We start from the raw sequence: 15872 nt of genomic DNA on the forward strand, positions 1-15872 counted from the left end.
GGGAGGCGGGACCGGTGCCGCTCCCGCGGGGCCGCTTCCGGCCCCGCCGCCTCCCGCGCTGGAGAGAAGCAGAGGAAACAAGGCCGTCCTTCTGAGAGGGACCCTCCCCTCCAGCCTGTGCCCTCCCGCGCCGCCCAGACGCCAGCCTGGGTAAGAAACAGCTCGGCACCGCTGGACACAGGCGGTGACACACGAATTTCACAGAAAAAAACACACTCTCTGGGCCGGCATCCCCCAAATTCTCAAGAAAACCTCGCCCCGCCCTGTAGGTGTGTTTGACGTTTGAACTCCCTCGGCTGGCAGCCCGAGCACCTCGCACCAGCGCGGGAGCTGCTGCCTCGCTCCCCTCAAAACCCACCCAACGCTAACGGGCATCGATTCTTTTCTGAAAGGCAGGGACAAGACAGATTCTTGTTGGCACTTGTTTAAGACTCCCTACATAATTTAGTGCCAAAGCCATGCTAACCACACTAACTGCAACAGCCTAAAAATGCGTTATTTTTCACCTCAAAAGACACCAACTGCAGTTCTAGTTTTTCCCAAGGAAAAATGTCAGAATGGCATATTTAAGAGCAACTTTGCAGAGTTACTTTAGACACAACCTAAAATTCACCCAAAACTGAGGCACAGCTATGATCTCCATGACATTGTTCATTCTCAATGAAAACTCACACCCAAATAAGAGATTTATTGTTTGCAATAATTCAGCATACTTAAGATATAAGATAGCAGTTCAGATGTTCTCCACCATTGTGTTTTGGTACCAGATATCTCAACATTTCAAACAGGATATTTTTTTTATTTTTAACTGCATTATATGGGATGACAAATCTCAAAGGCAAGATATTCTTACCCAAGTAATGGTTTATAAAAAGCATTTGTAGTTCATTACCGTAGTAAAAATATGCTTGGGACATTCATTTACGAATAATACTTTTTTTTTTTTTTTTTCTTAAGGCAGAGTAGATGATTTTAGAATAGGTGTTTTATTTGGTATTGTGACTGTCTTGACTCAGTCGAGCTGCAAACTCCACTAGGGTTCTCGTAGGCCGCCCTGCCATGCCTTTTCGAAGATAGGGCACCTCATCCTTGTTAGACATCACACCCGCTATATCTAAATGAGCCCAGTGAGAGGCAGTCACAAATTCTTTCAGGAAGGCAGCAGCTGTGCACGCTCCTCCAGATCTGTGGGGAACAGATGAAGCGTATTGTTTCCCAAGCAACACCAACAGCACAAACGTGAAGCGAATACGCTGAAGGGGCACGTGAAGGATATTGATGCATCTTACCTGCTGTACTTGCCAACGTTGCTAACATCTGCAAGAGGACAGTCTGTTACTTGCTTTGTGTAATGGTCAAAAAGAGGCATTCTCCAAACTCTGTCTCCTGTCAAAATGCTGGCCTGAAAAAGAAACACTGACAGTTTTTGCAAAATTTTCTCTTTTTCTTATTTTTTTATTCCCCGTTTTTTAAACTGCATTCCCAAGCCCCTGTACCAGGCATGGTTACTTTTGTTTAGCTTTGATTAGTCTAAAAATCTTCAGCCCTGTATAGTGTCAGGTATTTGGAGACACACTGCCAAACAAAGCAGTGAATCCTACTTTTTAGGTACTTTAGTGTTAATCAAAAGGCAAAAATCTAAACACTGGGTTTATTTTCAGTTTTCATTTTCCTCCCTGGCAGAGGCTTCCTTTAGCCATCACACTCCAGCCAATCACCAGGACTGAATTTCTGTCTCAGTGTTGTTTGGCAAGATCAATTACCTTTTTAACATGAACCTAATTACTGTCAGTAGTCCAGAGCTTATGCATATGCAGTAAATTATCAGAAAATGCAGATCCTTAAGATGATACAGATGTTTGCTGTATGATACTAAACCTCACTAAAGAGCTAGCAATTAATATTCAAATTAATTATTTTCAATTAAATACAAAATTGAATAACATACCATTTGGGTTTTCATAAAGACTTTGAGTAATACACTAACTTTTCGATAACAGGTATTACTGAGATATGATTAGTTAATAATAATGCAGATGGCCTACTTCATAAAGGTGAGTCCAAAGCCAAGATGAGTTTGTAAACACTCCAGTTGCTGCAGACCCCAATGCAACATCCATGGCACCTACAGAAACACACAGCATCATACAACAAAGGCAAAGGCGGACCTGAGGTATTCTGCATCCTAATTCCTCACAGAACATTTTTTATTTTTAATTCCCATTATCAGTAATTTATAAAGTCTGCAAAACCTAAAGTTTTTAATACAACTGCACTTTTAATAGTTTAAATGTTGTTAAACCTTTTCATCATCTAATAGGACAACAATTCATAAAAAATACATTCTGTATCATGAAACTAGATTTTGTTTTCAGCTTGACGTTTCTTAGCAATATGTCTAATATAACATATTCGGTAATAAGTGTCTTCTCAAAAAAAAAGACAACACTAAATGTTATCGTTTCCATACAGAAAATATGAATGGACTTTTTTCAATTTATATACCTCAAAAATTTTTGAGCTGATACTTCCCCTCTTGGGAATTTCACTTGCATAGATTTTTGCACAGCATACGTGAATTTAAATGAAAATAATCCTTATCAAAACACTAAATCATACCTAAACCAGAGGAATTACGTACATAGTTATTTATTTGATGCCACAGAACTGCCTCTCTAATACCAATACTAAAATCTCAATGAGATTTAAAAAAAGAAGAAAAGTAGTAGTTTAACAAAATGTTATGTCAAACAAGTTTCTCCTGCAGCTTTCCTCCTTCCTCCTTCGTGCCCAAGGAGCCTAAACACAGAATAATCTCCAGTGGGAGTAAGCTCCTTATTCTATCATGCCCTTTATATGGGAATACTTTTATACAAGCCAATAATCTTAAAATCAGCTTCCCTTCTGTCTATTGAAATTTTCCATGGCATTTGAACTGGTAAAACTCATGGAACACAATTTAAAGCACTAGTGGAGTATATAGAGAGAGATAATTACTTTGTTTAGCATACTAATTAAGCAACACAGTGGACTCCTTTCTGAACTACTCTTCCATGTTTGCCCTCATTTCAGCTACAGTCACTTCACCCATGACAACCTGAAACTGCAGTTCATGAGATGCATCCACAATGCAGTTTTTTAACTTTAAATTATAACCTCACTCATATACAACTGTAGAGATAAAACCATTAAAGAACATTTTATTATGCCTGGAAGTATGCAAACTGAAAGTAAGAGATATTTCAGTCAAATTAATTCTTGGGAAGATGATAATGACTCTCCCATTCCATTTTCTAGAATCATGAAGACCTGAGCTACCTCACATAATGGAAGAACTGGTGCTGGCTAGATCACACAGAGCTCAGACACTCAAGAAGCTGTTCACAAATAAGCTATTTTGGCTCCAGCATCGTGAGTGCCATGTGGAGCTGGCAGGATTCTTCCACAACCATGCCAGTACCTCTGCATCACAGAGCCCCCAGAGCTGGGAGTCTTAACTCAGACACGGAAGCACTGGGAAAAACTGCATAGAAACATCAGTGTCTATGTAGGTTTTCTTGATCTTCTTAGTTCTGGCTCAGCTGGGCTGATTGAACTTCATCTAGATTGCTGAGTGTGTACCCTGCACGCCTAGAGGCATGGTGCAGCAGTACAAGTTGTTAGAGCATTAACTGTGCTACCTGTTGTCCTAAAACATGTAAAATCATCTCAATTGCTTTCAAATTCAGGCTGGCTTTATATACATCGTTCAACTGATTCACAGCCCAGTTAATGACAGTGACAAAGAACTGACTTGCTAATGAGCAGGGAATGGAGACTGCTTACCTGTTAATGTTGCAGCATTCACAATAGCTCTTGCATTAAAACTGTGGGCATAACATAGAGCATCAGCTAGCAGCAGTCTTCCTTCTGCATCTGTGTTATCTACCTTCGGGTGAAAAATTAGTGAAAACAGATTAACTACAGAAAACATCCCTTTCGCTGACTTTTTAATTACATACTAACTTAAATAACTGTTAGATTGTGAATGCATTGTTGCAGGCCCCAGGAACTTCAGGTCATAAAAATTTACCCAAAGTAAACGTAATTTAAAAAAAAGAAGAAAAAAGATAGTATTGATATACAGTTATGTTTATAAAATAAAAGCACATCTGTAGCTGAGGTAAAGTCCTCTTTCAGCACTGCAACCTACTCTGCACACTGGGCCTCTGTGCTGTTGGCTCCACAGAAGAGCCTGGAGGTGCCCCAGTGGAGTGCAGGAGGCTGGTTGCCATTCCCAGCAAAGCCCCAGGAATCCCAGGGGCTATTTCTGAGCAAGCAGAGAGATCTGGCCAATGGAAACTGCAAAGGAGGAGAGGGTACCACAAAGAAACACAGATGCATGGCTGGAAACTGCTTTCTATGTGGATCTTGAAACTTTATCACTCTAAAAAGTAAAATAAATAGCACTTTTGCTCCTTTCCCCTTTCATGGAAAATTAATTGTTAATTCTGTAAGACTAATTGCATGATGTGCTCTGAGCTACTAGTCCTTTCTTGCAAATTTCTTCATGATGGGGGAATATGTGCCCAGCCTTTTCCCTCCAAACAGAGGGTGGCTGAACTCAGTTTTGGGAGAATCTCCTCAAGAAACTGGAAGGTTCAGCAAGTCAAAGGTGGCAGAATCACAGAAATCCAGTTATTGATGAAGCATATACTTCTAAATTAAATCAATTACTTTCCATACCATTTATCTACAAGTTCAGTATGGAACACTTTGGATTCAATATGAAATATGCATTTTGAGTAGGGATTTGGCAAGCTCCTTTGAACCAACAGCCTCTATGAGTTCTGATTGTGCAGAGCAACTTGGCAGTAAAGACCTTGGGTTTAGGTCTTACTCCAGATAGCATAGAAGACTCCTGAAGGGTCTGCTGGGAGCAACTGATATGTTATTCATTCTGACTGAGAACCTTTTTTTATAAGCATATAACCAATCTCTTGTATTCGAACATTTTCTGCCATGTTCAGTAAATGACCATACTTTCTCAGCTTTTTCTTAGCAATTTATAAAACATGTCTAATCTCTAAGATTGATGTTTATATTTGAAAGAATCCTATGATAGCAGTTTCTAATTAATAACACACTTCTTACATTTTTTAAAAAGTACATTTGCACTGCTGTGATTGCAGTAATATAACTTGATTGATTAAACCAATTCACCAATAGTAATAAAAATCCAAGTTTCACAAGCATACCTGTATCGTTTTTCCATTCTTGGCTCTAACGACATCTCCAGGCTTGTTTGCCTTACCACTGGGCATGTTTTCACAGAGGGGTGCCAAGCCTTAGAGAGAAAAGGAAAAATACAATACTAGTTTCTTTCTCAGAAAAGATGTAGAAAATTCCAAGCACCTCCATAAGAAAACAGTGCTATTCTCATTTTGAATTTATGCTCAAAATCCAAATTTTCCTGGTTCTCTGCTCATTGTAAATAAATATTGTGCAATGTCAAGAGTGGTCCAAGGACTCACCATAGGAATCCAACCATAAGAAAAGCAAATAGGGATGAGCAAAAAAGAGCGTAATTGTCAAAACTCGAGCTATAAATGGGATAAGGGGATGAAAGGCATTCCACCATTCCGAGGGAAAAACTTGCTCCTGGCACAAGGAGTAAGCAAATTGTGGACCACCACTCTTCAGGGGGAATCACGTACACAGCCTTTTGCTCCACTCCTTTAGCCCTTCCCATCACATACTTTTAAGTGAGGAATGTGAGGATGTGTGTTACGCTGCCCTCTACTGGTTGAAACATAAAAATGACGAAAATACTAGTTTCCTGTAAGTCAAGGCTCTCAAACATAAAACTTATCCTAGAGTGGATCACATAACATCAGCAACTCCTTTTTGCCACGGTTCCTGAATCAGCTCATTTAATTTTAGCCACGCAACATTTTTGCAGAAATATATAAGCATTTGTCATACTTAAAACCAGTATCAGCAGACTAGGGTTTTTGTTCATTTTCTATTTCTTGAGATGTTCACCTAAGAAAAGAAAATCTGATCTCTCTTCCTGTTCAGCTTTGGCAAACCCTCATGGAGGTAGCTCAGCTAGCTCCTTTTCATTTTTAATTGCCTTTACAGATATCCACATTCCTTCCTGTAGCGAAGGATCAGGAATTCTGAAAAAGTTGTTTCAAGTAAGTTTACTGATAATCACTGCTCACCTAAGATCTAAAAATCATGCCTTCAACATTTTAATTCAGTGTTGAAATATTTTATCCAAGCAAAACTAGTATTTTTTTATAAGCAACTGAAAATGGAAGAGAAGCTGAGATAATTAAGTCTGCAAGAGTCCATGGCTTTTCTGTAAGATTGTTACCACTGCTGATACTAGAAAATTACTTTGTCAACAAGAGATCTTGTAAAATTAAGATTTAGGGAATTATTACTTACCAATTATGTTAAGAGGTAGATTTAAAGCTGCTGCTGTCACAATGGCTGAACAGATAGTTGCTGCTCCTCCCATGTCTGCCCTCATTGCATCCATGCCCGATGATGGCTTCAGTGAAATGCCACCACTGGGATAAACAGAACAAGTATGTAGGAGTTTGAAGTGGCAAGCATTGATAATATTCTTTCCATCAGCCTGTTTTAGCACCAGGTATTAGTAAATGTGTTTTCAAATATTCCTTCAATGCCCTAACAAGCATAAGGAAAACAAGGTATCTGGGTTTTCCTTTCAGATAAAGTATGTTCCTGAATTATCTCCTCATAATTAGGATGCCATAAAAATCTATGCAATCTGCAGCAGACTAACTCAATGGTCTTCATAATAGCAAAAGAGCACAAAAAAAGAACAAAATAGTAGCCTTGGTAAAATCAGCACATGGAAGGAGAACAGACCAATTCTTCAATAGTTCAATATCAATTCTTCAGTAGTTACGTGACATGAGTAGCAGTTACAAGGAACTGCTGCAAAGAACAAAGTACTCTTTCCTCATGCATGATCTAAAAGGGACATACTGCAATTATAAATATTTAAATGCTTTATCCTGAGGTTTGCTTAGGCCGATAGAAAAAACAGCAAGTTGTTTGGGTTTTTCCTCCTGAATTTCCATTTTCCCCTTAGAAGACAACAGCAGATCAATCTCCATTTTGTCCAACCACTCAAGCTTGTCTTCTCCCCAGAAAAGGCAGCACAGTCTACTATAGAGGGAAAGTTCACTGGAATGGCACTGAAAGATAAGCTGAGCAAAGCAAACGCATGTCCCCATTGAACATGAATAGCAGAAAGGCATTTTACCCCCTTAGTCATTAAGATATTAGTATACAAACCTGTCAAATGTAACTCCTTTTCCTACAAATACCAATGGGGAGTCATTTGTATTAGCACCACCTGAATAGTGAATCTCCAGAAAGATGGGAGGTTCAGCTGAACCCTTAGCTACACTCAGGAATGCTCCCATCTGTTGTGTTGCTATCCAAGACTCTGGTCTGGAACAGAAAAAAAAAAATATTTATATTTTTTTTTCCTATTTGCACTCTTTGACTTATGTGACTTTGTTTTTTAAGAGATCACAATTCTTGAAAGTTTGTATACAAACTTTTGGATACAAACAAAAATTCAATTTTAGTTAGTTATTTTGGAAACTGTAACTTAAATCCAACCGTTATTACCTTTTTTTTGTGAAACAGAAAAATAGTGCCTCAAAGGTGCTGTTCAGTTTTTGTTTTGCCTTGTTTAAAAAATAAGAACCACTCTGCACTTTCTGCATCAGAGATGTTAAGATTTCATCATCAGGCTGTACTCTCTGAAGTCACACGGAGTAACAATATTGCAGCAAGTTACAGTTTACCTGCCTGTTATCATGTTGGTTAACTATAGTTGATTTCCCGCAGTCTTTTGCTTTTCAACAAAACAGCCTCCAACATTTCCAGTACCAGTTAGCCCATTTCCACTCAAGTGCAGCAACTAGAAATGTTGAGGCAAATTCAGCTGCAAGGGCTTTCACAACTCCAATCAACATTTTTAAAAGTTTTTTTAAAAAAAAAAGCCCCAACAATAACAGCAATAAATAGGGAATATTTAATTACCACATCCGAGCAAAAAAGCTAAGGTATGTATAAAATCCACTTGGGAAGAAAACAAAGAGTATTAGAAAAACGATATCTGGTCTTTGGCCTGTATTCAGAGACTTCATCAGGCTTCCTCTTTCATAGCATGTGTCAATTAATCAGTAATTGACTCCATGACTAATTGACAATTAATGGTTTTACTATGTCACAGTATCTTGTTCACTCTGCTAACTAGAAGCTCACCTATTGAGAGTAGCTTGCAGTCTGGGCCTCCCTCATACCCTTCTGCCAAATGCTTCCCTAGCTTTTGTCTTTGTAGAGGCAAAATGGGTGTGAGAGAACACTGCATACTTGAATAACCTGGAAGGTATCTTACCCTGCAGAGGAATCATTTAAATGGAACTTACCTTATATGGACCTTCACATTGCTGAAACTTCTGAGCTTCTGTTCCATATGTTCGGCAAACTTGGATGGAGTTACATAATTAGCTGGAGTCTCCATAAGGTACCGAGCGAGGTTCTGACCCTCAGCGTAGATAACACCTTTTTGCCAGGCTTCACTTTCAGCACTAAACAACACCATACAATAAACAGGATCATAAACATTTGCAAAAATAAGATGATGTCACCATCCATTCTCTCCTGTTTGAAAATGCAGGATCATTAATTTGGGGCAATTTAAAATGTCAGTAATCTTACTATGAGGAATTTAGGATACTATCCAAGGTACATCTAGTTTAGTAGCTCATCTCTGGTTCTAGTCAGTTCCAAATGCTTCACAGAAAGCTAAAAGAATCCTAGAGCAGACAGATGTAGAATTATCTGTCTAATACATTAGGTCTTGTCCTAATCCTTACTAGTCAGAGATTGGCTTAAATCCTTAAGCACAAGGTTTAATATCCTTTCAAAATTTGTAATCGCATTAATTATAACAGCCCTGGAAGTTTTTATTTACCATGTAAAGCCTCCAATTCTCTTTTTCACTACTGAAATATGATTATGTGACAAGAGTGGAATTTGGATCTCATTTCACAGTGCACTCAAGGTATTTCACTAATGAATGACAGAGCAAATGTTTATAAAGAGCTGCCTGCATAGGAGATGGGGAGGCCTCTCTGGGTACTCTGAAACACAGCTGGTACAAAACCTTTGATTTTACTGAGACAGACCAAAAAGGCTTACTTGCTTTAAAACACATGACAAAGCAGGGCATTAAGATGGATTCCACTTCTAAGAGCAACACAGTGCAGAAGTAATCCAGGAGGAATATTGAATCATTGTCTGGATATGGAGGAATGGAATTAAGAAGCCAAATGTCAGCTGACACTGAAATTGGCAAGGAGTATGAAAAGCTACAAGAGGACTTCAATGGACACATGGATCAGGAAAAGGAAGAACAGGAATACTACTGTCCCATTGCTAAATGGGGCAGGCAATCTAGCAAACACTGAGGAGACTGAAGTTCTCAATGCCTGCTTTGCATCACTTTTAATTATTAAGATCTGCTTCCAGATTCCTCAGTTCTTTGTGCTTAGTAACAGAGTTTGGGAAAGGAACAAACTAGCCATAGCAGATTAGAAGGACTGTTTAAGGAAGCCAGACGAGTCCTAGGTAGCAGGCAGTATGTATCTGAAGGTGCCAAGGGAGCTGGCTGGCACAATTAATTGGAAAATGACAAGTCCTCCTCTTTAAGAATGGCAAAGAGAATATAGGGAACTACAGACTATTTATTGTAGGCTTAATGGCCTAAAATTTCATTGAGAACGTCACCTTGGAAACCATTTCCAGGTACCTGAAGAACAAAGATGGTCACTGGGAACAATCATTATAGATTTGGGATAAATCATGCCTGACCAACTCAGCTGACTTTTATAAGACTGTCAGCACAGAGGACCACAGTGGATCTAATTTATCTTGGCTTTAGCAAGGTTTTAATGTAGAATCCTTGCAGACAAATTGAAAAAACATGAACTGGAGGGGTAGACTACAAAATGGGTGAAAAACTGTTAAGAGTTGTTGGGCTCAAAAGATAGCAGACAACAGCTGAACTATCTAGCTGGCAGGTAATTATGTGTGGTGTTACTGAAGGGTTGATATTGGGGCTAATACCATCATCAACAGCTTAGACAGAGGTTCATGGGCCGCAGCACATTGCAGGGAATAGCTGAAATGGGGAGAACAGGGCCACCATTTATAGTGGTGGAGGAATGTACCAAAGGGAACTCAGTGAAGTTTAACAAAGATTGGTGTCAGGTCCTGTATCTAGGACAGAACAGCTCTGGGCAACAGTCAGTCTGGACACTGACTGGGCAGAAAGCAAAGCTGCAGAAAAAACCTGGGGATCCTGGAGGACAAGTTGAAAGGGAGTAAGCAGCACATTACTGAGGTGACAAAGGCCAGCCATGTTCTGGGTTGGATTATAGCACATCCAGCATGTTAAGGGAAATAATTAGTTACCTCCTTGGCATTTGTGAGGCTGCATCTAGCTAGGTCCAATTTTGAGTTCCTGAATAAATACTGATAAACTGGAGAAAGTCCAAAGGAAGGACCCTAAGGGGTAGGGAGCTAGAGTACATGGCACATGAGAAGAAGCTAAGTGAATTGTATTTGTTTCACCTTGGAAAGAAAAATTTAGGAAAGATCTAATTGCAGTCTCACTAAAGAAAGACTTATATAAGACTTATAAGGAAAGACTTGTTCCTGTACAAAGTACATATGGGAAATATCTCTCCATGTGACAGAATATTCTATATTGGAGATCCAGAGTCCTCTCTGATAGAGTAAAAGGGGATTAATAAAGCTTTGTTCTGGAACCAAAAGCTTTGATATTACTTTCTGCTCTCAAGTAACAGTGATATTTAGAAGCCAGAAGCACTCAAGCTTCTCTTCTCGCATTATGTTCTGTGAATGAAAATATAACAAGTGAACTATGTAAAACATGTCCATCATGGCATGGTCTGGTGTCAATTAGCATTTCCTGATTCTCAAAAGGATTGATGCATTTATGAAGTTTGAAATACCTCTGCTCCACAATTTTGGCATGCAATATCAACAAAAATCCTTTCACATCACAACCATGCTTCAAGTGATGTTTTTTACTCCTATTTTTATTCCGAACCTCCTCTTCTATGAAGCAGCATTTATTTGCCTTTAACCTCAGAACATGGCATACTAACAGAACATATAGTGCAAACACTATAAATGCATTTGAGATGTAAAATACTACAGGAAATTCAAAGGAGTAAGAAGAGTTAAGAGGGATACTATTGCTAGCCTTGTTCTCTCAGTTTTGTTTTTCCCATGCACAAGCATGCACAGTTTTATAAATAAGGAAACACACATAAATAAATAGGCCAGCTTTCCTTTTGCCATCACCTTCCATGAAGCTGAGGAGTAACTACAGGTTTCTTTTTTTGCTTCAGCTCATTATATTCATGCAATCCAAGGACAGCACCTTCTGCAGCTGCTTGAGCATCTCCACAGGAGTCTACTTCAACACAAGGCATCTCCAAATCTTGGATCTGTCTACAACCAACTGAAAAATACAGTGCAGAAATAGCAGGCTGAGTATTGCACAGAACAGCAAAACAGGTATCGGAGGTGGCGAATTTCCTTTTTCAAGGAAAAAAATATTTTTTATTCAAGATATCTAAATTTAAAAGTAAACCAGTTTAAAAGGACATAAATAATTAAAAACGCTAATGACCATATACTGACAAATTTCAACTGAAAATATCACTTGATTAATTATAACGATCAAGACATTTCACAAGAATAAAAAGGATAAGCTCACTCTATATCAAAGAAAAGTTCTATCATTCTGGAGTGCTGTAGGTTATGTCTGTCTGCAGGTATCAGAAGTTTGCTGTAATTTAGTTTTCTGCTAAGAATACATGACTGCACTTTTCTGCAAATTAGTTTATACACTTTCATAAGCAAACAACCAAAAGTATGTATTCCATAAAATCTATTTGGTGCCCAAGTAATTTAACAACACTTTGGCAGCTAGTGAGACAACATTGGCTTGCACTTTGGATATAGAGCTGTCATACACGTGACTGACCTTCAGTCTCAGATTATAAACTCTGCAGTGAGAACTCTTTTTATTCTCGTTTTATACACACTTAGTTGCAGCAGTCATCCTTAGGATAGAGAGGCCTTCTCTGCCTATGACAGATAATATACTGAATCATACTTCTGATGTTGTGAAAGATACCAGTTTTTAACACACTTATCTCATTTGCAAACCAAGTGGCAAAAGTAAATATATATGCATACTTCAGTACAGCATGAGCATAAAGTGAATTAGTGGTGCCCTCAGGCTTCAAAATAGTAGTAATTATTCAAGTAACTTTTCAGTACCACACTGTGCAGGAAAGTTATTCAAAATATTGAAGAAAGGGAGGCTGAGGAGAGACCTCATTGCCTTCTACAACTACCTGGAAGGAAGTTTTAGTGAGGTAAGAAATACAGGGAAGTAAATAGGAGGAGGTAAATAATATATGGAGGTAAATAAATGATGAGGACACCAGAAGAAATGGCCTGAAGTTGCAGCAGGGGAAGTTTAGACTGAATATTAGGAAGAATTTCTATACTGAATGGGTGTTCAGGCACTGGAACAGCCTGCCTAGAGGTGGCTGAGTCACCATCCTTGGAGCTATTCAAGAAATGTGTAGATATGGCACCCCAGGGCATGCTCTAGTGGCTGAGGGTGTGGGGGTTTTGTGGTTGTTTTTTGGTGGAGCGTGTGTGGTTGGTTGTATTTGTTTGACAACAAACAAATGATTTGACAGCAATGATTTGACAACAAACAAATGATTTGTTGACAGTTGGACTCTGATCTTGGAGGTCCTTTCCAACCATGACAATTCCATGATTCTGTGATAAATAACTGGAGTTACCTGTCTGCAGATTGATTTACGTGCCCTATCACTCCTTCCTTGCTAAGAAAAAAATGCATTAATATCAGTGACCAGAAAATGCATTTACCAAACCATGCAGTAGGTTTTGCATTTTGAAACAAGATCATATATAGACTCAGTCTTTGAAAGTGGAATACACTGCACCACTACAATAGTTTTACAGACAAAATGCTTTAAAAAATGTAAAAATAGTTAACCTGCAGCAGCTGCACGAATATTTTCTTTGCCTTCATTCCAGTTTTCTTGGTCATTTACTCCAGCATTCTTCTTACCCAAGCCAACTACAACCACACTTGGAAAGTCCTAGATGAAGCCAACGCACGAATGGATTCACTTGAAAGCCACCAGCAGTCATTAAAAAGATCTTACTTTCCATAACAAACCAAGCACAGCATTAAAATATATTCAATACTGTCTCTACATTATGCACATTTCTGCACTAAGAGTGCCAGTACATTGCCATGGTCTTGCAGCTCCAGTCATTTGCCACAGACACATAGTCAGTTTTTCTGTTGTCCAATTAATAGTTAACTACATGCACTGGAGCAGATGTAAGGCTTTATACTCAACACATAGCAAACCTGATACTTCTAAGGGTAAGTTTAACCGTTCTTTGAAAGCAGACCCAGACTTCCAGCTGCACCAAAAGGCCAGAACTGATCTGGAGAAGTGTAACCTTTTTTTTTGGCACAGTACTATGTTCAAGGAAATGAAATAACTTCAAAGGCTGAACCTATTTGCTCAGCTCAGCAGCTGAGCTCCCATGATTTGCCTAGTAACAAAACAAAGCTGCAGAGTGCAGGGAAGCAATCTAGTACAGCAGACTAAATGCTTGCCTTATAAGCTGCAAGGGGAAGGCAGAAAGGAAGAAATCACAAATATTAAAGCTGCATTTTAACAATTAAGTCAAATTTGTATAAAACTCAAGGTCATATATGCAAACAGATTTCCCACTGCTCTGAAGAAAAGTGAAGTTAATCTTAGCTTTTGCCTTCCATCATAAATAGCTGTTCTGTCAGATTCTAAACCAGCTCTCATACTGTTACAGTAAAGCATTTTGCTTCACAAGATGCTGAAACTAGCATTAACTTTCCAGAAGATCAGTGATTCAAGCTAACATTTTTTTAGTTTATTATTCTACACACTTAGAAGAGGTTTAAGACCAAATTCTGCTCCCTTCTTTTGCAGAGATTTGCTACTCACTTCATCCTTTATGCAGAACTGGGATAATGGGACCTTCAGTGGACTCAACTTCCATGAAGTTTCCGAGAGCCTTTCTACTGAGTTGTGTCACCTGTCTGGGGTCTCCACACAGAAATTTACACATGGTAGGCAATACTCACTACAAATTGATTTATTTTTAATAGTTTAAATAGCCCTAATGCAAGACTCAGTTACTTACACAGGGACACCTAGTGTCCTATTACATGTCTGCCTACCCTCTAGCTACTATTCCAAAAAGGCAGAAATCATACTATGTTTGCCAGCTCCTTGTAGGTGAATTAGATGTATTAGGGCTTCTCAAATGGTACCAAAAGCCTAACTTCAAGCAGATGAATCCCCATCTCATACCATTGTGATACATCAAGTCTGTGCAGACAAAAGTCTTGCTTGAAGAACAGACCTATGTCTTGTTTTCTGAGGTCTCAAGCACATGACTTTAAAATATCTGATTAAAGCCTAAGATGGGACTACCTTGTGTTAGAACTGTCATGTCTAGAGGGTTTTTGCAAATAGTAGAACACATTTATGCACTCACTCCTCTTAAGCACAACAGGCAGAACAGAAGTCTGATCCAAAACTGTTGTGCTTCAGCCTACTCAGTGAGCTGTTATTTAGAGAACACCACCTTTAGAACAGACATGTTTATATCTTCTCATTTTGCAGCAGTGGAGGAAGGGCAGGATTGTGCAAAAGGCCACGCAAACATGGGGAGTGCAGAACAGAAGGTTTCAATAAGAACCACATCTTTAGTTGAGAGGGGGGTGAGAGGGGAGAAGAACAGCAGAGAATGTACACAAGCACAGCAGTGAACTCATCTTAAAATAAGATGTAAAGGCAAACTGCACACAAAAATCCTGCGTTCCTACCTGATGCAAACCATGGAATATACGTGTTTTACCTTTCTTCAAAGGTGGCCCAGATCTAGGACACAAAAAGATGATTTAAATTAAGATGTCCTTATTGTTGATAAATGTTACACTACTACATTCACTCCACAACCACGCAGTGCTCCTCAACACTGTACTGAGACACCTGGCTCAGTGCTGATTCACAGAAAAGGGCAGTTTCCACAGGAGTTCCTCTCCAAACTGCTTGGCCTGGTAGAAGCAAATACCAGCCTGAGAAGTGGTACGACACAAACAGTAATACTGACAGAAGAGACCATTCTTACTGGTGTTGGTAGGTAGGTCAGTCCATTGCAGAAGCTTATCATACACTTACATGGACAGAAGTTCCCTCAGCTTTCCAGACACGAGTCTATCAAAAGCATCTCCTGCATTAGTGAGCTGGGCAGCACCTTCATCCTTTTCACTTGAGTAGATTCCCAGAACAAGGCCCTAAAAAGGATGAGCATTGATGTAAACAGCATTAAATTTAGAGACCCCTCTAAAAGACAAGCACATTGTTAAAACTGTAGCTACTGCCGCATATATTAAACCTCAGCTTATGTATTTATCGAACGTGATGCCCGAGCAACACTTCAGCACTACGACTACCCTCAAGCATGAGAAAGACACCGGATACAGTATAACTACAGGCAAAACCATGCTGCCCTTCCCCCCGCGAACGCAGATCTCCAGCCAGGTGCCTCCAGGAGGAAGGTGGGGAGCTGCAGAAGGTGCCGGGCAGGAAGGCGGCTGCGCGGCCGCAGGAGCCGCGCCGGGGCCC

General features: G+C 39.4%; 1 protein-coding gene across 1 annotated transcript in view; it reads right to left on the minus strand.

The window, feature by feature from the left end:
• Window positions 1–974: 974 nt before the first annotated feature.
• LAP3 (leucine aminopeptidase 3) overlaps window positions 975–15872 on the minus strand; it is a 16183-nt gene continuing 1285 nt past the window's right edge. Inside the window, exons 2-13 of the mRNA XM_010003127.1 lie at window positions 15426–15541; window positions 15071–15125; window positions 13178–13283; window positions 11434–11593; window positions 8466–8627; window positions 7318–7476; window positions 6436–6560; window positions 5238–5326; window positions 3826–3928; window positions 2046–2125; window positions 1290–1402; window positions 975–1185 (exon numbers count right to left, since the gene is read on the minus strand). Coding sequence (XP_010001429.1) covers window positions 987–1185; window positions 1290–1402; window positions 2046–2125; window positions 3826–3928; window positions 5238–5326; window positions 6436–6560; window positions 7318–7476; window positions 8466–8627; window positions 11434–11593; window positions 13178–13283; window positions 15071–15125; window positions 15426–15541 — 1467 coding nt within the window. The 3' untranslated portion in view covers window positions 975–986. The remainder of the gene's footprint in view (window positions 1186–1289; window positions 1403–2045; window positions 2126–3825; window positions 3929–5237; window positions 5327–6435; window positions 6561–7317; window positions 7477–8465; window positions 8628–11433; window positions 11594–13177; window positions 13284–15070; window positions 15126–15425; window positions 15542–15872) is intronic.

Source organism: Chaetura pelagica, unplaced genomic scaffold, assembly GCF_000747805.2.
Source record: "Chaetura pelagica isolate M959 unplaced genomic scaffold, ChaPel_1.0 scaffold147, whole genome shotgun sequence".
NCBI classification, from domain to species: Eukaryota; Metazoa; Chordata; class Aves; order Apodiformes; family Apodidae; genus Chaetura; species Chaetura pelagica.